The sequence below is a fragment of the Mus caroli genome, unplaced genomic scaffold (assembly GCF_978045245.1).
Source record: "Mus caroli unplaced genomic scaffold, Mus_caroli_1 scaffold_18, whole genome shotgun sequence".
NCBI lineage: Eukaryota > Metazoa > Chordata > Mammalia > Rodentia > Muridae > Mus > Mus caroli.
The window spans coordinates 63,265,194-63,289,934 of record NW_028227273.1 but is presented as its reverse complement, the minus strand read 5'-3'; the positions used below and the strand labels follow the sequence as shown (position 1 = coordinate 63,289,934).

The window sequence follows — 24,741 nt, the reverse complement described above, 5'->3', positions numbered from 1 at the left end:
TTCAAATTGTTAAATTGACAATTAAACTCCAGTATTAGAATCCCATTTGGTGATTCCAGCATTGGACATTTGAAACCGGCCCTCCTAAAATCCTGTGACCCACCTTTTGATATCTGGTCTTTCTTCTGAATGTACTTCATTTCCCCCAAATCTTTTGATTTGGCATTTTCTTTCCCATGCTTTTTCAACCATAGAAGCTACCTGGCTTAGTCTGTACAGACTCATGCGTATCCCTGGTTCAGCGCAAACTTCTTTTGAATCCTTTCAGGCCTCAAGACCAGCCTTTTACACAAAGGGACTTGCTGCCCAGACCTTTATGTATTAAACAGCGTTAGTTTTATTTCAGCCTATGATGTGTTTAAACTGCTCACATAAATCACAAAGTGCCCATAGCTGTGTAGCGCTTGGCATTGCCCACCCGAGTCTTCCACTACAGCAGGCAGGAAACTTCGCTGCAGTCTGACCTCAGATTGGGTTTTGTCCTCCAGTTGTTGAGTCTTCAAATCACCTCTGAGAATCCATTAATCCTGTCAGCAGGGAAGACCACAGAGCTAATGCCCGACATCTGACTTAGCACTGAACGTAACATCCTACATGATTACAAGCATCATGAAGACCATGGGGTGGGGAAGACTCCCTCCAATGTGGGGCTCACTCACAGGTGTCCCCTAGAGCAGCCTTGTATTATTGACGTCTGTGCTTCTTTCTCTGCGGTATTCAAGCCCAGGTGCGAACAGAGAGCACAGGCCAGACTCTTGGCAGGTTCCTTGGTAGGGCAGGAGGTACCATGAGGCATAGGCATAACCCAGCTACTAGAAAGGCTGGCCGCCCAAGCCTTCAGACCAATCAGGTTGCTTTGTCTGTCTAGCTGCTTGCTGTCTCACGTGGTAACCACAGTACTCATTATTTACATAAAGGATGCTACGGCCTGGCCCATTGTCTAATCCCTCCCTCCTCCACATTCCCAGAAAAGTAAAGTTAGTCCTTGGATTCTGAAAGTACTTTATACAGACAAAAAAAGAAAAAAGAAAAAAAGAAAATGAGTATTTCTATCTGTGTCCTTGTCAGCATGATTCCGAATTGCTCTCAGGAGTACCTTCTCTTTTGTAAGATAAACACTATGCTGTTTGAAGTACACACACACACACAAAAATCTCATTTCTGTTCACTGCTCTGTACTTCCCATTATGGAAAGTTATTTCTGAGGAACTGAAACCCCAGAAGGTAACAGACCCCAAAAAGAAACATTTGAAACAAAATTTTAAATGATGAATCAGAAACAGACTTGAGCAGTCTTTAAGAGACAGGCAGTAGCAACTGTGGTCTCTAGAGGGAACTGTTCTAATTATTATCTTAAATGTAAAGTCGCACAACTTTGTCAAGGTCATAAGATAAATTGCTACTTGAAAATTAGGTTGGCAAAACAGAGGGGAGATTTTTTAAAACCCACTGAATCAGGACAATGAAAAGGGTTTCAGGAGGATTTGAACTGGAGCAGAGAGACCCATCAGCCCCCAATGCTTCTTCTGGTCGCCGCAGCATCTTGAATCACGATGTTTCTTGTCCACGCTGTTTTGTCCCCGCTGTCCCCCACACCTCAAAGGCACATTGTCCCGGAACTAAATAATCGTTGCTATTTTGTTAGGATTCAGAATCTCAATCCAGTAGCCGTCAGGGTCTTGAATGAACGCCAGTCCTTTCATTTTCCCTGTATAATGAACACTTTTCATTACTAGAAGGCACATTAAAAAAACAAAACAAAACAAAACATGTTTTCATTACAATTTTAATTTGCACTTGAATAAAATACATTGTTGATAGCTTTCACTCTAAAAGGTTTGTATCACCGTAGCACAGTTATCCCAATGCCTAGAATGTGACCTACCAGAACCTGGGAACAGCTCTATTAAGTACCCAGTCCTTGCCTCACTTTGAGGTCACCATGTCACCAATCACAGAAATGATTTAGGAAGGAAGAGAAGATAGAGATATGCTCAAGGGAGCAGGCAATGTGGCCTCTCTGCACAACTGAGACAACGGCGGCTTGGGTCACGCAAACCCTATTAAACAATATACTGGGGTAACCTAAGCCCTGTCAATCAGACTGTGGCTCCTGGGGATTGTAACCAAGATGGAGTTGTTCACTTAGGCGTATGGATGTGCCCTGAGAGATTGATTTATTTGGAGACTAAGATGCTCAACTCATTTGACTCTTGTTTCTGCCTCCTGACCCCAAGGTCAAGGAATACAGATCAGGGCGAAACAGAGAAACACAGCTAAGCAATCTCCAGGAAGACGGCTGAGGAGGAATGGGTGAGTTCGGCCTGCTGATTTAACCTGATCCATACAGAGGGTAGTTTAGAGTCAGAAGAGGAGCTCTGAACGTGTGGCTGAGCGAGAATAAACAAGATGTTTGTTTCTGCCCTGCCCCCAAGGTAATCAGTGCCAGCCCTCACGCTGGGAGGGCCTCTGCTACTGATTCCCAGGCGCCCTCAAGAGTGAAGGGGGACACAATGCTTGTCTAATGAGGAAACCAGAAAGAATAAACCTGCTAACTTCAGTATCCCTCCACCCCTACCCCCACCCCCACATCCAAGGCCAGGGATGAAGACAGCAGACCTGTCTCCTACAAACGCTGCTTTGCCCTGAGGGGGAAAGCCTCTGTTGAGAAGAGCTGTCATTTCCAGTAGGCAGGAAACCCAGCCCAGGGCTCATCCAGCCTGTCTTCCTGAAATCAGGGGAATCCTTGGGGACTATTCTCTTCTGCCAGTCACATGGCCTGGTGGATTACAGCAGCTTACAGTTGTTGGAAAAAATAGCTCAGAGGCAAAACTAACATAATCCAAGAACATAATTAAATATACAATTGAGCATAATCACATATTTAAAAACAAAAACAAAACAGTGGATTATTTGAATTATCCATGAAATATTAGGACAATGGACAAAGGGCTATTAAAATATATAGATGTGATGAGCACTATGAACTATCACAGTGTTAACTAAGCCCAGGAAAATGTTAGGGAGCCAAGGGATGAGAATAGTAGCAATGACAGTACAAATCAGGGGAAAACAGCGCCCTGTCAATGTAGAGAATACAAGGGAGGAGGCCTGCTCATGGGCATCACACACAGACACCGACAAAGAAGAAAACTCAGAATAGATACATTTGGGGGGGGGAAGTAACTGGTAAGCCAAAAGTCTCCAGAAAAAAACACTATAAAGTGCAAAGGAATATCAGCATTCTGACGGCAGATTTATCAAGGATTCGGTGTTTTCAAGAGTGGGGGGAAACGAACCTGGCACCCTCAGCAGAACACATCTATCTGTGCCTGGTTCTCATTCGTCAGTCTCAGACATCAGTCCTCACAAAACTCACACAAAAGGGTCCCGGTGGGGACGCTAAGACGGGGACATGTGAAAGATGCTTCAAGGGAGAAACGGAGGAAAGGAGGCTCAAAGAACCGCACTATATTATCTTTGAAAAAAAAATGTGAAGACCAAAGAAAAAGATGACAATCCAGGAAACCAGGTCAGGTACCAGCAGCTGATCTGAACGGAGGGCAAGCAGCTTCCTCACTGAAAAGATCCTACAGCAAGTGATTTACTTGAAACAATTTTATTAAAATGTTTCATTTATTTCTCTCTGGGTTTTTGTGTGGTTGGTTGGTTGGTCTGGGACCTTTTGTTTATTTTTTTGGTGCTGGGGGCTGCCCCCAAGCTCCCAGTACATGCTAGGCAAGGGCTCTACCGATGATCGACTTAACTGTTCCAGCTCATGGGCTGTCTCACACTGAGCTGTCTCAACCGAGTGCAGTGGTGCACAATAAAAATACTAGCAAGGCTGAAACTGGCATTTCAAGTTCATGGGCAGCCTGGGCCACACAGCAAGAACCCACTTCCAACGTTAAAAATAAACTAAAAAAAAAAAAAAAAAAAAAAAAAAAAAAAAAAAAATGGATGTAAGAACAGATCTAAGTATAATAAAACTGAGACATATAAATACAACAGTATTTAGATATATGCTGAGACACATACCCAGACATAAGCATGTATAATAGTATAAAAGAAAGAAAAATATCAGCTATACACTAAAGTAACCTGGCAAAGTTATATTAATAACAAAATATACATCACAGAACTCATTTAGGAACGACTGGTTACACCCTGAAATTCTGAAAGCTGGAAGCCAGTGAGAGAGAGTAGGGGGAGAGGGGAGGGGGGTGGGGTTCTCATTGCTCTCCACATCCTGTGTCTGGTCCCTGTTGAAGCCTTACAACATACTCTCTGCTTCTCTAAGGAGAGCTAGGCTTGCCCCTAGGCCTGCTGGAAAGGGCTTCCTGTTACAGGCGCCCAGTCAGCACGAGCCCGGCAGCCATGTAAAGGTGCTAGCCAATCTTAGCTGTGCCCTCGGTGAGAGAGAAGGGGCTTACTCACCGTCGTCAGGCTTCTTCACAAACTTGACACCTAGCTCTTCAAATCTCTTACAGGCACTGTAGACATCAGGAACGGCAATCCCAATGTGACCTTTGGTGATGGCATCCCCCAAAATGAAACAGAGCACGGGAAGAAATGTTACAAGAGTGTCTCGAACGGCTAACACAACTTACTTCAAAACACAAGGCCCTTGAAAACAGATTTAACTGGTTCAAAATCTATATACTTTAACGGCAGTCTGACTAGCTGGTTATGGTGAAATAGTTGCTCTGCGTTGTTATTTTAAAAAAGTCAGTTCTAGGGCCGGACGTGGTGGAGCATGCCTTTAATCCCAGCACTCAGGAGGCAGAGGCAGGCGGATTTCTGAGTTCGAGACCAGCCTGGTCTACAAAGTGAGTTCCAGGACAGCCAAGGCTATACAGAGAAACCCTGTCTTGAAAAACCAAAAAAAAAAAAAAAAAAAAAAAAAAAAAGTCAGTTCTGGCTAATGTATAGTTTAACCTGTTTAGAATGATCTATAAGAAAAAAGTTGGAGCCGGGCGTGGTGGAGCACGCCTTTAATCCCAGCACTCGGGAGGCAGAGGCAGGCGGATTTCTGAGTTCGAGGCCAGCCTGGTCTACAAAGTGAGTGCCAGGACAGCCAGGGCTACACAGAGAAACCCTGTCTCGAAAAAATCAAAAAAAAAAAAAAAAAAAAGAAAAAAGTTACTTATTCGTGTTTAATGGGTTAACTGTTAGCATTCACTACATTACCCAACCGAAGTTTTAATGTGCCATCTTGACAGAATGCATATTTTAGATGTATTCTGTGTGTAATGAGCATTTTGCCTGTGTATACATATATGCACTCTGTGTGTGCTGATGCCTGACGGGGTCAGAAGAGGCCATCAGATTCTCTGGAACTAGAATCCTGGATGGTTGCAAACCACAGTGTGGGTGCTGGGAACCAAGTATGGGGCTGCTACAAGAACAGCAAGCGTTCTTAACCACTGCACCATCTCTCTGTCCCTTGACAAGACACTACCAGAAAATGACTGACCACAGTTCCCATTGTTTTTAACCAAATGCTCTCTGAGAGGGAGATGGAGACACAGTCTAGTGGCAGAAAGCCTGCCTGGCATGTGCAAGGCCGTGCGTGGGCTCTAACCCTGTCCCTACAATAAGGTTTACTGGAAGCATAATACTGTGGCTTTATTGTATAATATTATGAGAAAGTAAACACGATGTTTAGACTAATACCAACATAGCTGCTAAATAAGATTGGCAAGATATAAAAATACCCATGTCCCTAATAAGCTATACTTGAAAATTAGATCATTCAGCCGGGTGGCGGTGGCACAGGCCTTTAATCCCAGCACTTGGGAGGCAGAGGCAGGTGAGTTTCTGAGTTTGAGGCCAGCCTGGTCTACAGAGTGAGTTCCAGAACTATACAGAGAAACCCTGTCTCAAGGAAAAAAAAAAAAAGAAAATTAGGTCATTCATATCTAAAGTTTTCTGTATCCATAAATATGTACACCATGCAAAATCACACACACACACACAACCATCACATACAATGAGGCAGACGTACCAAATCCACGAGGGTCCGAGTTGCCGTTGTGGTAACTCTGCGTCTCGTCATCTTCAGTGCCCCAGTTGCTACAGAGGAAAGGAGAACACTGTGACTGCTGGTCGACACGTCAGCTTGGGGGATTTAGAGTGAAGGCTGGTCGACATGGTCAGCTTGGGGGATTTAGAGTGGCTGGTCGACACGTCAGCTTGGAGGACTTAGAGTGATGGCTGGTCAACAACATGTCAGCTTGGAGGACTTAGGGTGACAGCTGGCAGACATGGTCAACTTGGGGGACTTAGAGTGACGGCTGGTCAACATGTCAGCTTGGAGGAGTTAGGGTGACGGCTGGTCGACATGGTCAGCTTGGAGGACTTAGGGTGACGGCTGGCAGACATGGTCAGCTTGGGGAACTTAAGAGTGCCGACTGCTCGACATGGTCAGCTTGAGGGATTTAGAGACAACCTAGTACACACACCTCAGTTTTTTAAATTTATTTTAAATAACCTCTTGTGCTCACCAGTCTAAATCAATTTTAATTAATTTATTAATTTTACTAATGATTAATATATTATTAATCACAAATGATCCATCTGTACTGGTTAATAATAATGATGAATTGTAATAATTTGATTAATTAATTTAAAATTTTGAGTGAATTTCCAGAGAGGAAGTCCCACTGTCAAAGTGGGTAATGCCTTCCAACTGTCCTGCACTGTAGCCTCCCCGAGCCTGAAGCAGACTGAGGCAAACCTTGCTGCCACCGAGAGCCAGACCACCTGGGGTGGAGCCTTCGACCTAGAAGGCTCTATTGTTCTGTCACCTGCCGCTGCTCTCCTCCAAGACACTGCTACCTGCTGAGAGAGGCCCCTGAGATATTCAGGAGGCACATCCTATCCTGCCTCCTATCCTATCCTCCTCCAGGCTGGCTCCAGACACCAAGAAGGGACTGGGGGCGGGGGCTGGGGTGGGGGCGGGGGCGGGTCTTCCCCTTTATAAGCACACTCTCTTAGTAAACTCACGGGCCTTTATCAGAGAAATTTTTGTCTTGGCTTCCTTCATTATCTTTTCTCGCAGTCTAAGTCTATTTCAGCCCCAGCCTGCCTTCTAGAAATACCCGGTTCATGTAGGCCTCAGGCCAGCTTACAACACTGCATCTATTGCTGCTAAGAGACTCCAGCTTGCTGGCCTTCTGTAGTGGACTTAATAGCAGTGCTTCTCCAGGGAACTGCAGGCCGTGGACCCTGGCTTAGGACTGCTGATGCAGCCACCTCTGTGGATGGAGCTGGGCTCTCTGCTTCTTCCTGAGTTCAGGCAGCCACTGCTGGGACTACCGAGCCCCTTCCATGGGAGCCGATCTAATAGATCTCCTTTTATTCTATATGGACATTTGAACGGTTCTGTTCTTTTAGAGAAAGATCCTTGCCTTAAGGCAGTAACTCCCAGTTCTGACCTGCGAACAGCCTATGAAAGGAAATATCCCCGGAGCTGCATTCTGTATGTCCGCTACTTTACTTCAAATACTGTGTTTTCACCTGTACAGAGGGCAAGCTGGCAAAGACGACTGTAGCTAGGTTAAAAAGACACTCAAACTCAGGCACCTGGATAAGAAGAGTAAGAATAAAAATCACAGCAGCTGACGCATTCTAGTTATGTCATCAAGTATCATACAGCTCCAGGGTCCGTGTTCCAGTATTTCCATGTTAGATTCGAGAGGTCCACTTAGGGATACATACTAACACAGGCATACTGCAACAAAGGCTCTTTTGTTAGTCCCTAAAAAAATACAAGAACAAAACACCCCAAAACCTGCCAATGTAGTGAAATCAAAAGAAATTCGGGCAATCCTTAATTCTGTACATTTGAATGCTGAGGGTATAAAAATACCTTAAAACTGGAATGTTAGTTATTATAAAATGATGTGGTAGCTCTTTAAAAGGAACATATTCTATAACACTTCTGTATCCAAAAGATACCAAGATAACAAGAGGACACACATGTGAATATCAGAAGATTTTAGAAGAATCTTTAAATTATAAAATTAATAAGCTATAATCTGGCAAATATCTTGCCACGTGGAGTCTTATTCTCTAAAAGAAAAATGTTCTCTTTGTCTTATGGATACCATAAGAGTAACATAAAGACTCAAGTATCCACACTTAAAAATATTGAAAATTGGGCTGGTGAGATGGCTCAGTGGGTAAGAGCACCCGACTGCTCTTCCCAAGGTCCAGAGTTCAAATCCCAGCAACCACATGGTGGCTCACAACCATCCTTAACGATATCTGGCGCCCTCTTCTGGAGTGTCTGAAGACAGCTACAGTGTACTTACATATAATAAATAAATAAATCTTAAAAAAAAATATATTGAAAATTACCAGGCAGTGGTAGCACAGGCCTTTAAACCCAGCACTTGGGAGGCAGAGGCAGGCAGATCTCTGTGAGTTCGAGGCCAGCCTGGTCTACAGAGTGAGTTCCATCCAGGACAGCCAGGGCTACACAGAGAAACCCTGTCTCCCAAAACCTAAATAAACAAATTAATTGATTATAACTGATTTAGACTGGTGAGCACAAAAACATTTATTTAAAATACCTTTACAAAGCTAGGCTCCATAAAGAGAGAAAAAGCGTGTACGCACTGCGTGAGCTCAAGGGTGGCTTTTCTGGACAACGTCCACGCTGTCCTCTCGGACTTGTCCTTGGGGATATCGTTCTTATCCTCGTACGCTAAGAAGTAGAGCGAGAACTTCATAGCAGGGAAGTCAAGCTTCTGCAGGAGGCTGGGATCAGAAGAGAAGCCAGGGTCATTGACAACAACACAGGCTGACCCAGGCTGAGCTCGGAATAACATGTAAGCTCCACTAGGAACGAGGCCTACAGGTGAGAGCCTGGGCAAAGACCACGGGAAAAGATCTCCTTCATGGCTGGCTCCATCTGATGGCTGGCTCCATCTGTAAGTGCTTACCATGCAAGCATGAAGGCCCGAGTCTGAGCCCTAGCACCCATGACCTAGCCACACATGACGGCGTGCACTCGCAAGAGCAGCCTTGGGGAGGGGCTGAGACAGACACAGCCCTGGGGTTTGCTGGCCATCAAGCTTAGAAGGAAACCAGTGAGGGACCCTGTCTCAAAAACCAAAAGTGCTTAGTTCCCAAGCGCGCACACACTTGACTAAAATAAAAGGTTCTAAGTAGAGAGCCAAGGAAGCCTTGACAGTCAAGTGCATGAAGTCTTGAGGGAATGTATACTGCTGACATGGCCGTGTCTGTCATGGAAGGACCAACGCTCAGAGCCATGGGAAGAGTGAACCCCTGACACACCCCTAGGCTCAGAGGGATGGCAAAGCCTTCCTCTAGTCCCAGTGATAAGCTAACAGTGTATACACAGAGGAGTGTTTACAAACTATAGGCGCATATGTGCAAGAGCTAGCAACTGCAGCTTCCTCCCCACAAGCGCTTACTGCTTGGAACTGCTAGCCTCCAAACGCCTCCTCCCTCCGGAGGTTAGTCCACCCTGAACCGACATAACAAACACACCAAAGCTCCAGGTTGCTGCTGTGGCTGCTAGCACTCCATCACTGCTCACAGACCAGCTGACCGATCCCAGCTTTCCTGTGTATCTGGTATCTGGTTCTCTAGAGTCTGCTCTTAACTCACTCCCTCGCCACGCCTGGTCAGGGTTCCAGTACCAAACTGTGCAGGACAGGGGTCTGTGTCACTCATTCATTGTTTTTAAATGTTTTGTGACACATAATCCTACTGTGTAGCCAAGGATAGCCTGAACTCCCTAGATAGCACTTGGGACTCCCAAGTTGTCCCAGGCCTCGGCTTCCAAGTGCTGGGACTCCAGGGGTGACCCTGCACAATCAGGTCTCGTTATTCAAGTTTAATGAAATTTAGCTAGAATCTCAATGCTTGTTTATAAACAGGGAAGGTATTGTAAGGCTTTGTCTCGGTGAGTACTGCAGTGCCTCTCCCTGTCATTCTTTCAACTAAACCCACCAAGAAAGCAAACAGGGTAGGTGACAGGAGAGAAGGCCAGGTGGGTCTCACAGAAAAGGAAAACGTGAATGTCAACAACAGGCAGTTAAAGCCGAGAACACTGCAGAAAGGTGAAACAGGATTAAGACCTCCCCAAAAAGGTCATGGGACATGGAGAGGTCCTCTGGGGGCGGCTTCAACATGGACGAGCAGGTGAAGCAGGGGAGGGAGGAGGGAGGAGGGGAGCAAGCAAGACCGCAGTCAGCAGCACCGTCTGTGCATATCTGATGCAGAGAAAGTGACTCTGCACAAGCAAGGGGTCAGAGGGCAAGAGAGAGTCTCCGGGACAAGGGAAGCCAGGTGGGAAGAGAAGAAAAATCCCGAGGTTTTCCAACAATTAGTGAGGCTAGCTTATCAGTCAGCTTAGAGATTGTAAGATCACACGCAAGGGGGCTGGCGAGATGGCTTAGTGGGTAAGAGCACTGACTGCTCTTCCAAAGGTCCTGAGTTCAAATCCCAGCAACCACATTGTGGCTCACAACCACCCATAATGAGATCTGACACCCTCTTCTGGTGTGTCTGAAGACAGCTACAGTGTTCTTATTTATAACAATAAATAAATCTTTAAAAAAAAAAAAAAAGATCACACGCAAGTAGAACAATATACACAACATCTTTTATGAGATTGAGGAATAATTATGCTCAAAGATGACTCTGTTCATACTCAAGACCAAGCACGTAGAGGTGTGTGTGCAGGCAAGGGAGTACGCATGCGGAGGTAAGAGGCTGGCACAGGGTACCCTTAGCGGCTACCCACTGTCTTTCACTCACCTCTGACCTCAGAGACAGTGTCAGTGTGTAACCCTAGCTGGCCTGGAATTGACTGAGCAGTAGGCCAAGCTGGGCTCAACTCACAGAGGTCCTTCCACCTCTGCCTACTGAGTACAAGCAAAAGTCTTTGTCCCTCCAGCAACAGGGATGCAGGGGCAAGCACTTTATCAACTGAGCCATCCCCCTGTACCTAAGGCAGAGTTTCCAGAGTCCAGTCCAACCTCTTATTTACTTACTCCTGTTATCAATATGCCTGGACTACTAGATTTATGCATCAATTAGCCACAAATAAATTTACTCCATAAAAGACCTAATACCTTAAACAGAACCATCGGGGAAAACTATCTCTTCCTTACTAACGTAGCAATCAGATGGGAGTGGAAGGAAAGGGAGCAGTTCCCTTCTGCTTCCAGTAGAGCAGCGAACCCAGGTTAGGGTCAAGCTGCACTCTAGCGGGGATCTCTGCAAACACAAGGTCAACAGACGGTTCAGTCGAGTGCAAAAGGACTCAGCTCTGCCAAGTGCCGACTGTGGGGTGACTGTGGGATCCGGAGACCAGAAACTTAGTTTGTTTGTTTATTTTTGAGACAAGGTCTCTCTGTGTAGCCCTGGCTGTCCTGGAACTCACTTTGTAAACCAGGCTGGCCTCAAACTCAGAAATCCTCCTGCCTCTGCCTCCAGAGTGCTGGGATTAAAGCGTGTGCCACCACTGTCCTGCCACTCTGCTGTACAGGCATGGAAAACCACCTTTTCGGGGAGGGGAGCAAGAACTAAGCCGTCTGGGGAGAAGGAAGCCATTCTGCATCCTCCGCTTTGTGTTTTTCGGAACTGGCCACATTTTCTGAGCGTACATAATACTTGGGCTGCTCTCTTAAAGTTCGTGGAAGTAAATGAAAGGTGGAGAATTAAAGGTCACTTCATTACTTATGTGCGTGTATTACCAAAAGCCTCACGCTATCTGAGGAAACGAACCAAGAAAAGCTGACTTATCAAGTGTGCCTTAGTTAAAGCTGATGGAAGGAAAGCGCAGCACATCACGTGCTCGGAGGTCACAAACCCCAAGGCTACCTCCTTAGCAAGAGACAATGCAGCCTGTGAAGACGGAACCAGAGGCTGATTTTCTTTTTTTCTGTTTTTCTTTTTCGAGACAGGGTTTCTCTGTGTAGCCCTGGCTGTCCTGGAACTCAGAAAGCTGCCTGTCTCTGCCTCCCAAGTGCTCTTTGTTGCCAGACCTCCGCTATTGTGGGTCGCATGGACGCTCCTGGGAAGGGCCTATCCCAGTTGGCGCTGCCCTACTACCTTAGCGTCCCCACGAGGCTGAAGTTGACATCTGAGGACATAAAGGAACAGATTTACAAATTGGCCAAGAAAGGCCTGACTCCCTCCCAGATTAAGTGTGATCCTGAGGGACCCACATGGTGTGGCACAGATCTGTTTTGTGACTGGAAATAAAATCTTGAGAATCCTTAAGTCCAAAGGCCTTGCCCCTGACCTCCCTGGGGATCTCTCCCATTTGATTAAGAAAGCGGTTGCTGTCTGCAAGCACCTTGAGAGGAACAGAAAGGATACGGATGCTAAAGTCCACCTGATTCTGACAGAGAGCAGAATTCTCCGATTGGCTCGATACTGTAAGACTAAGCAGGTGCTCCCATCCAGTTGGAAATATGAGTGAGTTGTCCACAGCCTCTGCTCTAGTGGCATAAATGCTGTTGTGTACACAAGTAATAAAATCTCTTTGAATGGAAAAAAAAAAAGAAAAAGAGAGCCGGGCAGTGGTAGCGCATGCCTTTAATCTCAGGGGCTGATTTTAAATACATCCATGCACTCTCTAAATACCATGTCCTAACAGCCATGATTTCAGAAGCAGAGCAGTAAAGGATCTGACCTAACATCATTTCTGAGAGGAAGAGAGTATTGCCATGGCGCTGCTATGGAGCTTAGGGGACAATGCTGAGGTAGTCGGGTCTCTCCTTCCTCCCCTGAGCCATCTTCCCTAACACCATGCTTTTCAATTGTAAGGTGCTAAGAAACACTTGTTACTTACGTCAGTCCAAGAACCCTCGTATAAAAATCCAGGGACTTCTTAGGATCCTTAATTCTTAGCATCGTTTGCTGCAGTAGAAAATCCTACGGAGAAACAGCAGCACGTGGTGAGTGTCTTTAACTTTCAACACTTCCTAGCTGCGTCACTAAGCCTTCTGTAACAGAACAGCCCATCGCCCCGATACAAACAAAACGAGCAGAGGAAAGCCCATCTCCAGCCTCAATGGTACTTCCAGGAAACGGTTCCCACACCAATGGCTCACACTGCCAAGGTCTCGCCCAGTGCTGGCTTCTGGGGTGGAGGGGCAGCTGAGAGCCAGTGAGTTACGCTCCAGGAATGCCCTTAACTAATATGAGAATCCTGGCCTCTCTGCTCCTTAGTCACTAAAGCTTAGTGGGGCCTTCGCTGTTGGTTTGGTTTGGTTCGGGGCTCCCGAGGCAGCATCTGATACGGTCCATGCTGGGCTCAAACTTGCTGCATTACCAACTGGCCCTTGAACTCCGTGACTGCCCAGCTTTCACACAAGTGCTGAAGTTAAGGGCATGAGCCACCAGCACCCAATTCAGTGACAATTCTGAAGTGACACATCTTCTATCTGAGGCCCCACCCCACAGGCCTTCTGGTGATTCTCTTCTAAATAAACTACCAACAAGTGTATAGCCCTTCTTTTAAATCTTTTTTTTTTTTTTTAAGATTTATTTATTTATTATGTAAGTACACTGTAGCTGTCTTCAGACACTCCAGAAGAGGGCGCCAGATCTCGTTACGGATGGTTGTTAGCCACCATGTGGTTGCTGGGATTTGAACTCTGGACCTTTGGAAGAGCAGTCGGGTGCTCTTACCCACTGAGCCATCTCACCAGCCCCGTGTATAGCCCTTCTTAAGCAAACTACAACTTTATTTGGCACAACAAAGAATCCAACCTCTGTAATTTTCTGCTTCTCCTGACAGGGTCTTCATGCAGCCTGACTAGCCTGGAACTCACTAAGCAAATCTGAGCTAGCCTTAAACCCAGAGATTAACCTCACTACTTCCCAAGTACTGGGATTAAAGGCGTGAGCAGCCATGGTGACCCCTCAGCTCCCTTTCACTCCACCCTCCCCCTCCACTCCCACTTCACAGAATTCAGGGTTAACACTGCCGACTGGACAGGGGCCAGAGGCAGCATGAGGCACAGCCTCTGGGCACTCTGAGGGATTTAGGCACTTTCTTTCTTCCTTTTTTTTTCTTTTTTTTTTTTTTTTTTTGTTTTGTTGCTGTTTTCCAAGACAGGGCTTCTCTCTCTGTCCTGGAACTCACTCTGTAGACCAGGCTCGCCTTGGACTCACAGAGATCTACTTGCCTTTGCCTCCTGAGTGCCGGGATTAAAGGCATAATTGAGTCCCCATCCCTGTGTCCCATGTCCCCACTCCCATCCTGCTTCCCCCAGGACCAAACCCAGAGCTGAATCTTGATTAGGTTAATCAAAGCGGACATCCACGATAAAAGTAGGTGGCACCATTCCACAGGCATAGGTCCTAGACTGCACAGAAAGAAGCAAGCTAGCTAAACACAAACATTCCTCACCCTGTGATTCCTGTCTATGGCTGCCTCCACCATAACGGAGGATAACTTGAACTGAGAGCCCAAATGAGCCCCCCGCTCCCCCGCAAGTTGCTTTAGTCGGGGTAATTTATCACAGCTGTGAGAAAGTAATGCAGCGGCCGCACAGCCTCCTCTTCCTCTAACTCACATCATATAAAATACAGACAAACACATGCCAGGCAGTGATGGTTCATGCCTTAAATCCTAGCAGTTGGGAGGTACAGGCAGGAGGATCTCTGAGTTCAAATCCAGCCTGGTCTACAGAACGGGTTCCAGAACAGCTAGGGCTACACAGAGAAACCCTGTCATGTCATGAAGAAGTGATCTAAAGAGCATTTGAATTCATTGTTCAGAGGTGGCAACTGCTGCACTGGCCTAGATCTTTGGCCCAACGTGGGAGTCACTTAAGACACCAAGATGGGGTTGGTGAGATGGCTCAGTGGGTAAGAGCACTGACTGCTCTTCTGAAGGTCATGAGTTCAAATCTCAGCAACCACAAGGTGGCTCACAACCACCCATAATGAGATCTGATGCCCTCTTCTCATGTGTCTGAAGACAGCTACAGTGTACTTATGTATAATAATAAATAAGTCTTAAAAAAAAAAAGACAACAAGATGGATGACCAGTGTGGGACCCAGCCCCTTAAGGAAAATGGAAGCTGACCTTTCTAGACTTCCCAGGAGTCTGCTGACCCCCTTGTCACAGCAGAACAGCTTGTCCACAGCCTCCTGCTAATCTAGTGGCCACACCTCCCCCTGAAAAGAACACTGCTCACTGCAGTTCCTTTAGCCTATTAGATGCTCTTCCGCCCAACTAAAAGCACCCTATAAAACCCCAAACTTCTTTTGGGGGGGATGCTGTATTCCCTTCTCCTAGGGGCAGCCAGGAAATTCATACCCTGAACAAAGCTTTGCCTCAGGGTCTCAGTGCCGCTCTTGTGGTCTGGTTCTCTCATTAAGCCGCATGGCACCCGGGCAGAAGGCAGCTGGCTCAGGGTTCCATGTTTCTGGACCCAGGTTGCCCTTTCAAATCCAGAGCTGGTGCTCTCCCCTTTGACAATCAGGTAAGAAAGAGATAAGCGGCTACCTGAGGCACTGACCGCCCGGTTCTCTCCTCTGAACACAGGTATTGAAAACACCTTACAAAGTCACTCTAGGACCACAGTAAATGAGGCAAAAGTCTCAGACTTTTTTACGAAGCAGCGAGACCACTTTCATGCCAGATGCTGGTCTAAGCAGAGATTAAAACAAGATACTAAAACTACGAAAATAGCAAGCGTCTCCCTCTCCCGGCCAAAGCTAGTGCCTGCTGCTTCCCTATCAATTACTGCGCTTGCGTGGGGGACGCCAAGTCCACAACAGGGCTGATGTGTGCTCTTTCGATAATTTCAAAGGCTTTCCTGCAAGCCTCATCAGAGAAAGCCAGCCTCCCACACTGGGCTTGGTTATTAGCTAACGCAGTACACAGGGGGTTGTGTGTGTGTGTGTGTGTGTGTGTGTGTGTGTAGGTATTGCACATAGAGTCAGTTCTAAACTTGGTGCAGATGATTTTATCAAACATTAACTTAGGTTCTACTATCAGCTGCTCTGAAGCTGAAATTAACTGACCAGATAGCCTCAAAGACAGAGATCAGGGTTGAAGAGCATAAACCTGGGCTTAGTTCCAGCACCCAACACTGGGTAGCTAGCTCACAACAATAACCCCAGCTCTAGGGGATCCAGAGGTGCCTACACTCACGTGCACGTAGCCCCCCCCCCCCCCAACACCCTCACAAACACCCTCACAACATATTTAAAAATCAATCTTGGGGGAAGAAAGGAGGAGTTGTGTTAGATCAGCCATGGTTTGCGAGGTAGTTGAATCACACAAGACAACATAAGAAGACAGAAGAAGACCAGACATGGCAGAGACGGTGAGGAGAGAGGTTGCAATGTCAGAGCAGGTTGTGGAGGCTGGCTGAGAGACAGATCAATGCCGCCAATTTAGCTACCAACAACCAGCAGGGAAACTCAAATGTGGGCCCTGCCACAGAAGGGAAATGCAATCAGGCAACACAGATGCTTCTCCGGAGCCAACGAAGAACAAAACCCTGCCAATACCCTGCTTTTAAGCCAGTGAGACCGACCGGGGTGTGGCTCTGAGGTCATACACTTCTTTGTGTGTGTGTGTGTATAGCATGTGCTGGTATACACAGGTGCACACATACGTGTGTGTCCATACATACCTCCGTATCAGAGGACAACCTCGGACGCTGTTAGAAGCTGTCTACTTTGTTTTGGGAGGCACAGTCCCTCTTCTGGCCTGAGGCTTCCAGAGCAGGCCTGACTGGCCAGAGAACTCCAGGGAACCAGCCACCTCTGCCTCCTTAATTCTCAGCCCACAAATGCATACCACCAAGCCTGTTTTTTTTTTTTTTTAATTTTGTTTTGTTTTTAAATATTTATGTATTTATTATATGTAAGTACACTGTATCTGTCTTCAGACACTCCAGAAGAGGGAGTCAGATCTCATTACAGATGGTTGTGAGCCACCATGTGGTTGCTGGGACTTGAACTCAGGACCTTAGGAAGAGCAGTCGGCGCTCTTAACCGCTGAGCCACCTCACCAGCCCTTGTTTTGTTTTTTAACAAGGGAGTTGTACTCAGCTCTCCCCAGCTGTACCCAACATCATGTGTCCTCTCTTGGGTGTCACGGGCATTTCTCTTCCCATATAAACGGGTGAAATATGGAAGAGGAATTGCTATCTTTTTACTTCGAGCTTGGCAATGACAGGGCTCTACAGCCTTGGCGTTGAGGGAGCCATTACTTTCCTAAAACCTGTTTCCGGTTGTCTCTATCCCAAAGGATGAAGGCAATTAGTATAAGGCTGAGCGGAAGTATTCACTCAGTAATGGATGAAAGAACTTAGCGGAATGTCTGGTCCAGAGCAAACTGCTTCCTTTGTCTTACTGCTACCGTTATAAAACACACCCAGAGGTGGCTGGCATTCCACTATTACTTTGCTTCCCAAATCTGGATTGTCCAGCCCAGTAAGCGCAGCCCTGGACTCCCATCCCCAGCCTAGGCTTCACAGTCAGAATATCAGAAGCACTCCAGCCCAAGCAAGCTTTAATCCCCGGGGAGTTTTAATCCCCAGGGAGCATCCCTCGGCCAATCCTTGCTAGCCCAAGTGAGACAGGCTCCTGATGTCTGCCTTGCTTTGGCCCTCAACAGACTCCCCGACTCAAATCATATCAAACCAAAGTGAACTGAGGAGGTTCTAATCCAAGCCCAGCCATGCATGTTACCACGTCCTTGGCTGCTTTAGCCTTCCTGGGAATCCCTCTTCAAACTGAAAGAAAGATGAAATTTCAATACCTGTAAGTCATATAAAGTACTCAGAAATTGCTGGTTGTTTGTGAGCCTAGAGGCTGCCTGGGGCTGAGAATAAAGAAAAACAAACCTGGGTATGCCCCGAAGTTAAAACATTCCTGGGAACAGCTTGACCATTAAGATAAAGAGGAATGTGAGGCCATAACAGGGCTATCTAAACTGAGCCAACAACTCACAGAACTCTGACACCCTGCACGAACATGTAATTTTTCTGCTGATGTTTGAATAAGCCAATAGTGTGTCGCTATGCTGAATTCCACACCCCTAAGCCCCTTACCCCATAAAAACCCCTAGCTTTCGAGCCTCGTGGCCGACATCCATTATCTCCTGTGTGGGATGCATGTCGGTCCGGAGCTCCATAAACGACCTCATGTAATTACATCAAGATGGTCCTTCGTGATTTTTTGGGTGCACACCGAATCGGGAATTGGGTGGGGGTTTCCCCACTGGGTTCTATCAAAACCTTTCTAATAACTACTGCATGGCTCAAGGCCTCCTCGCGTCCAACCTGAACTGCTCTCTGCTTCTTGCAGGCTTATTCACATACAATCTGGAGTGATCGTTCTCAAATCAAAATCCTAGGTTAATAAAAACAAATCAACCCCCTGCACATGTGTTCGCTGTGCACCTACCTATTCAACATTGTCTTTATCATTGCTCCCTTAGACCGGTTACTCCAATCATTTCCTATGTCAAATGCTCATCACTTAGGAAAAAGAGGTATGTTCTCCCAACAAATGTATCTTTATTGCCATTACATACATGTATGATATTCTACTACAACTCTAGCCTAGGGGTGTGTCTCGGTCTCAGAGCACATATGTGCTTAGCAAGTCTAAAGTTCTGGGTTCAGCACATACACACACATACACTCCAATCTTTATAGGATGAGAAAAATAATAATTATTACAAGAGTTGTCAAATTCTGAGTACCCTAAACGTTGTTTTATGCTCCCACCCTGTCCTCTTATAAATGCAAAGATTTAATTGAGGCTGGCTTACAATATCAGAGGTTCCGTCCATTATCATCATGGCAGGAAGCATGGCAGCCTGCAGGCAGACATGGTTCAGAAGGAGCTGAGAGTTCTACATCTTGATCCAAAAGCAACCAGGAAGAACTCTTTCCCACACTGGGAGGAGCTTGGGCACTAGGAGACCTCAAAGCCCACCCCCATAATGACATACTTCCTTCAAAAAAGGCCACACCCATTCCAACATGGCCACTACTCCTAACACTGCAACTTCCTGTGGGCCAAGCATATTCAAACCACCAGAAGCCTTCAACCCACTACCTGCACTATGTATACAAAATCGTAACCTTCTTTGACATGAAATTCAGCATTCTCTCCTTGTGATGCTCATTATAAGAGTTGCCTTGGTCGTGGTGTCTATTCACAGCAGTAAAACCCTAACTAGGACAGGGTGGGGGCAAAAACAACCTTTGGGGTGCTCAAAATTTGACAATTCTTGTAATAATTATTTTTTTCTCATCCTATAAAGATTGGAGTGTATGTGTGTGTATGTGCTGAACCCAGAACTTTAGACTTGCTAAGCACATATGTGCTCTGAGATCGAGATACACCCCTAGGCTAGAGTGGTAGTAGAATATCATACATGTATGTAATGGCAATAAAGATACATTTGTTGGGAGAACATACCTCTTTTTCCTAAGTGATGAGCATTTGACATAGGAAATGATTGGAGTAACCGGTCTAAGGGAGCAATGATAAAGACAATGTCCCCAATGACTGGTCCCCCATCTGCCAGGCTAGCTTTCTCTACCCCTGCTTCATGTGAATTTCACCATACTATGACCTTCTGCCACCCCACTGCTACATTTTGCTAAGATATTTCCTCCCCTTCCCCTGAACTCTCTCCTGCATAACTCTCTAGGTGTGGAAATCCCATCCAACAAAAACATGGTTCTACCACCACCTTCTGCTTAACGCATTCCTGGACCCTAACAGCTGAAATACTGCCGTGAGCACTATCTCTATAGACCAGCGCAATGCATTTTGTCTCACTGTACCTTCACAACAGCTGAGTCATCTTTATGTTCCTTTTATGAGCCCCAGGAGCCCTGCCAAGATGGGGAGTGATCACAGACATGGGGATCCAAAGGCAGGACTCCAGATTCCAAACAGCCCGTGCCTACAACATAACACCGATGTGACCTTTGAAAACCCCCATCTCCTCTGTGCTCCTACCGGGAGAGATCATCTTTGCTGACAACTTGGAATTAGATTTAGAATCACCTAAAGTTTTAGAGTAGTTTAAGGAGGGAAGACCCACCCTGAATGTGGGTGGCGTCATCCACGGGCTAGGCTTTCAGATTGAGTAAAAGTAGGAAACCCGCCAGCTATGTGCCAGTCACGGGCACGTGACTGCAGACACGTGACCTGCTACCTCATGCTCCCGAGCCTTCCTTGCACGGAGCCCTCCCACCACCACGGAATGCACCCTCAAACTGTGAGCTAAAATGAAGCTTTCCTTGCTTTTCAGCAGGCACAAAAGTAACCAGTACACCAGAATGCTTTCTAACGCCTTTAATTCCGATTCCATCGGAGCTGGTGTATGTTTGGCATAGGATGAAGTCATCCCCCCACCCACCACCCACCCCAAAGTGCCTTTCATGCTCTTTGCAGTTAGCATATAATCAAGCTAAAATTTCATTGGTGGCAGGCTTTTTCCCTGCCCCTCTACCACAAGTTGTACAATTTCAGCTTGAGTTATCTCAGAAGGGGAGAAGGAAGAGGCTGGGCATGTGGGCTCTTCTCTGGGCAAGTTACTCAAGTACCTGGGTCTAAGTCTCCTTATTTGTAAAATGGAGACAATTCTCCTTTCCTCATAGAGTTGCTACAGACAAACTTAAAACATCCATGCAGGGCTTAGCACACTCAACACACACCAGATATTATATAATTAGCTGTACATCTCCTAATGGTATGCCCATTTGCCAAAAATGACTAATCTCAAAAGGAGAATTCCAAATCAAGAGAAATTAGGAGACTGTGAAATATAAATCAAAATCCAATAAAAGTGCACTTCGTATATTTTTAAAGATCTCCCTGAGGCTGGAGAGATGGTTCAATGGTTAAGAACACTGGCTGGCTGCTCTTCCAGTGGTCCTGAGTTCAAGTCCCAGCAACCACATGGTGGCTCACAACTACTGTAATGAGATCTGATGCCCTCTTCTGGTGTGTCTGAAGACAGCAAGACAGCAACAGTGTACTCATCTTTATAAAAAAAGGATCTTGCATACACTAGCAAGATTTTGCTGATAGGACCCTGATATAGCTGTCTCTAGTGAGACTACACCGGGGCCTAGCAAACACAAAAGTGGATGCTCACAGTCAGCTATTGGATGGATCACAGGGCCCCCAAAGGAGGAGCTAGAGAAAATACCCAAGGAGCTAAAGGGATCTGCAGCCCTATAGGTGGAACAACATTATGAACTAACCAGTACCCCGGAGCTCTTGTCTCTAGCTGCATATGTATCAAAAGATGGCCTAGTCGGCCATCACTGGAAAGAGAGGCCCATTGGATTGCAAACTTTATATGCCCCAGTACAGGGGAATGCCAGGGCCAAAAAGTGGGAGTGGGTAGGGGAGTGGGGGGGAGGGTATGGGGGACTTTTGGGATAGCATTGGAAATGTAAATGAGGAAAATACCTAATAATAAACAAACAAACAAACAAAAAAGGATCTGCCTGAGATTTCTAGTTCATTCATTCAGTTTTTGTTTGTTTGTTTGTTTTATTGGTTTTGTTGGTTGTTGTTGCTGCTGCTAAGCATTGAATTCAAAGTCAAGCATGCTCCCTACCACACCACATTCCCAGGCCCTAGAGTCTTATGGTTTGAACAGCCTGCTACCTAAAATCCCCAGTTACCTAGGGAGTCAACTGACACAGAACAATACCCAGAATCTGGGTGTGCTTTGTAGAAAATAGCACATCGCCCAGCAAGAGTTTTAATCTTTTAATCTCAGCACTTGGGAAACAGGCAGATGGATCTCTGTAAGTTTGAGGCTAGCCTGGTCTATACAGCAAGTTCCAGTACAGGCAAAGCTACATAGTGAGACCCTGTCTAAACAAGAAAATGTGTGTGTGTGTGTGTGTGTGTGTGTGTGAGAGAGAGAGAGAGAGAGAGAGAGAGAGAGGAAGGGAAGGATGGATGGACAAATTTTCAGTAATTTTCAGTAATGTAGGAAACCAATTCACATGGAATGAACCAATTTATAGTGTATAAAATACCTAGGTATCAACGATATGGTTCAGCTGCCAAGGCAAAGACCTGAATTTCCCAATACTCACAAATATGGAGAGAAAGTTGTTCACTGACCTCCACGTGTGTACATGCGCGCGTGCACACACACGCAAGTGCGCACACACAACGTTAAAAAGTTAAATGCATACTAAGGTTATGTATGTAGAAGGAATGGGGAGAAGTGTGTGTGTGAGTGTGCCTGTATTCGGTCTTTCCTTCGTGCCTTAATTTTGTAGTGACTAAGAGCGTCCCTAAGTACACACCTGGTGCTAGTCAAAAGCTTTGGCAATTACAGTATGTCTGACTCTTCTTTGCCCCTAAGGGAAAGAACAAGCAGGGACCAAAGTCCATCATCTATCTGCCCCTCCTAGAGGTCTGCATAAAGCCCACATTCAATCAAGGAATTTACAATGATGCAGCACCTAATTGAATATAGGTGTTTACTGACACGGATGACTATACAGGAATAAATTCCTCCGTCAGCCACCACGTCTAACTTTCGGCCATGCAGAGGCAGGGACCACACCTGAATGAGTCTTGCCTACTTTACTGTAAGTAGTGTTTAAGTGAAAGCTTTTCAATGCCATCGGCTAAGCTCCTTACTGGTTGTAACTGCAAAACAAAAGGGTCCGAAGAAAAGTGTCTAAGATTCCCTCCAAGTCGAGGTCCTATTTATTACCTGCAATCTCTCCAGAGACTCTTGGTGGACAGAAGTGTGGACTTGAGCACTGGCAAAGTCAAGCAAGCAAAGGCAGTTAAATTCGAGCAACCGCAGTAGTTTGGAGGAGCGAACGCTGGCGGCAAAGAGACTACAAAAATGAGTACGGCTGAGAGGGACCAGTTGTAGAGGGGCCCCTTGAGCTATACAAGTTCTGGAAAGTGCCTGCCCGTCTAAAGGGACATGGCGCCTAAGCCAGGACAACTACACCCACAGACACGGAATCTGATCCTGAATCGCCCTGGCTTCAAGACACCGTGGCCAAAATAAACAAGTTAACGCACACTGCGGGGGGGGGGGGAGCTTACAAGTTTTGAAATAACTTTCTGAAGACGGGGATCCCTCTGCACTGCCCCCCCCCGCCCCCATCGCCCCCTTTCCAGCTCACTTCACTGCGCCGTCAGCCGGCGGACCTGCAAGCAGCGGCCAGACCGGGTTAGGATTCCGTCAGGCAGGGCCAGAGCCCCAGGTCGCTCCAGCCGCCGAAAAGGAGGCCCTGTCACCCACCTTGGTGCTGGGGTCCGGATCGGAGCAGCAGCTGAGAGCGGTCTCATCAGTGAGGCCACCGGACGCGGGCTGTGGCTCTGCCATGGCTGCCCTGGAGAATCACCAACCTGCCCCAGTAGCAAACAAGCCAGCGGACCACACGCTCCGCAAGGCCCGGGGGACGCCTTTGCAGTCGGCTGAGTGACAGGCCAAGGGGCGGGCGGGCGCGGCTCCCAGCCAACCACGGTGCACATGGCTGTTGGCTGTCTGCTGATTGGATTCCAGCGAGTCTGGTTCAGCATGGCGAGACTACATTTTCCAGAATGCCATTGTGCACAATGGCGGCAACTCTTTAAAAAAAAAAAAAAAAAGTGTTAGGGACCTGATTTTGCTTATATTTAATTACAAAACTTGAAAACTACCCATTCCTCGGGGCGGCAACCTCATAGAAAATTACAGCCTGGTGGAAATTACGCTTTTTAGAATAATGAGAGCTTGAATTGGGTGTTAATTTTTTTAAAAATTGTATAAGAACCTGAAGCCAGGATAATTGAAAACCATTCGAATTTAGGATTTTGTTTTTGTTTTCGAGCAGCTAAGTTTAAGTATTTCTTCCACTATATTTTTTGCCCGGGGAGCTTGGGCTCCTTACTGGTCTTCCCAGAGCCTCCTTAGAGAATGTGTGTAGAGAATGTGTGCAGAGAATGTGTGTAGAACCGAATGAACTGTGGTTTGACCATGCAGTATACACAAACCACCTGAGTTTGAATGGGATTCTAATGACTCACTTCTACACACAGAGAATGTGTGTAGACAGAACTGATGGGATGTCTTATCTAAAATTAGCTTTTAAAATGTGGTGAATGGTACAGGTATGGTGGCTCACATCTGTAATCCCAGTCATTGGGAGGTAGAAGTAGGAAATGAGTTTAAAGCCAGTGTGGGCTACATAGTGAGTTCAAGGCCAACAATGGGCTTCATGTGACTCAGTCTTAAAAATAAATTAAAGAAGCTTTGGTTCTTGGTGAATCTTTCCTTAATCTCTCCCTCTCTCATCCCCTCCCCTCCTTCTCACTTATCTATGACCACATGATTAACACTAGGGAGAGAAATGTGACAGGAACAGATAGCTCTAATGTAACAGAACATAAAGGAAGAAGACAAACCTGGTCTTGGGAGAAAGAGGTATATGTCATATACATGTAAGACCAATATAATAGGTTCTGTGTGCAGAATATGTAATAAAAAATTACAGATCAATGAAAAATACAAACCAATAAAAAGTGGCAAAGAGGAGAACAGGCAGATTGCAAAACAGAGAACACCGTGTGTGAAAATTAACTTCAGTTTTCTAGTACATAGGGAAGTCCACTTCCAAGGTCTTCAGGTTAACTTTTTAAAGTAAAAACCATCATGGGTAGTGTGGAAGGCAGAACACTGGAATCAACAGGCACTTGCTGGCAGAAATCTAAAT

General features: G+C 46.2%; 1 protein-coding gene and 1 pseudogene across 1 annotated transcript; one reads left to right on the top strand and one right to left on the bottom strand.

Annotated features, from left to right (window-relative positions):
- Window positions 1-313: 313 nt before the first annotated feature.
- Glo1 (glyoxalase I) lies at window positions 314-23,463 on the bottom strand. Its single transcript, XM_021186044.2, has 6 exons — window positions 23,289-23,463; window positions 12,842-12,924; window positions 8,626-8,766; window positions 6,008-6,075; window positions 4,438-4,527; window positions 314-1,708 (listed from the first exon to the last, which is right to left on the bottom strand). Exons 1-6 carry the CDS (start codon window positions 23,370-23,372, stop codon window positions 1,620-1,622), a joined length of 555 nt encoding a protein of 184 aa, XP_021041703.1. The 5' UTR covers window positions 23,373-23,463; the 3' UTR covers window positions 314-1,619.
- LOC110312450 (small ribosomal subunit protein uS15 pseudogene) lies at window positions 12,046-12,469 on the top strand (annotated as a pseudogene).
- Window positions 23,464-24,741: the final 1,278 nt, after the last annotated feature.

Bases quoted from the DNA above. Each gene is read 5' to 3' on its own strand.
- Glo1 (XM_021186044.2), bottom strand. From the start codon at position 23,372: ATGGCAGAGCCACAGCCCGCGTCCGGTGGCCTCACTGATGAGACCGCT. The intron at 12,925-23,288 runs GTGGGTGACAGG...GTTTCTCCGTAG, and splicing joins ATCCGGACCCCAGCACCAAG to GATTTTCTACTGCAGCAAAC. The intron at 8,767-12,841 runs GTAAGTAACAAG...TTCTGATCCCAG, and splicing joins ACGAGGGTTCTTGGACTGAC to CCTCCTGCAGAAGCTTGACT.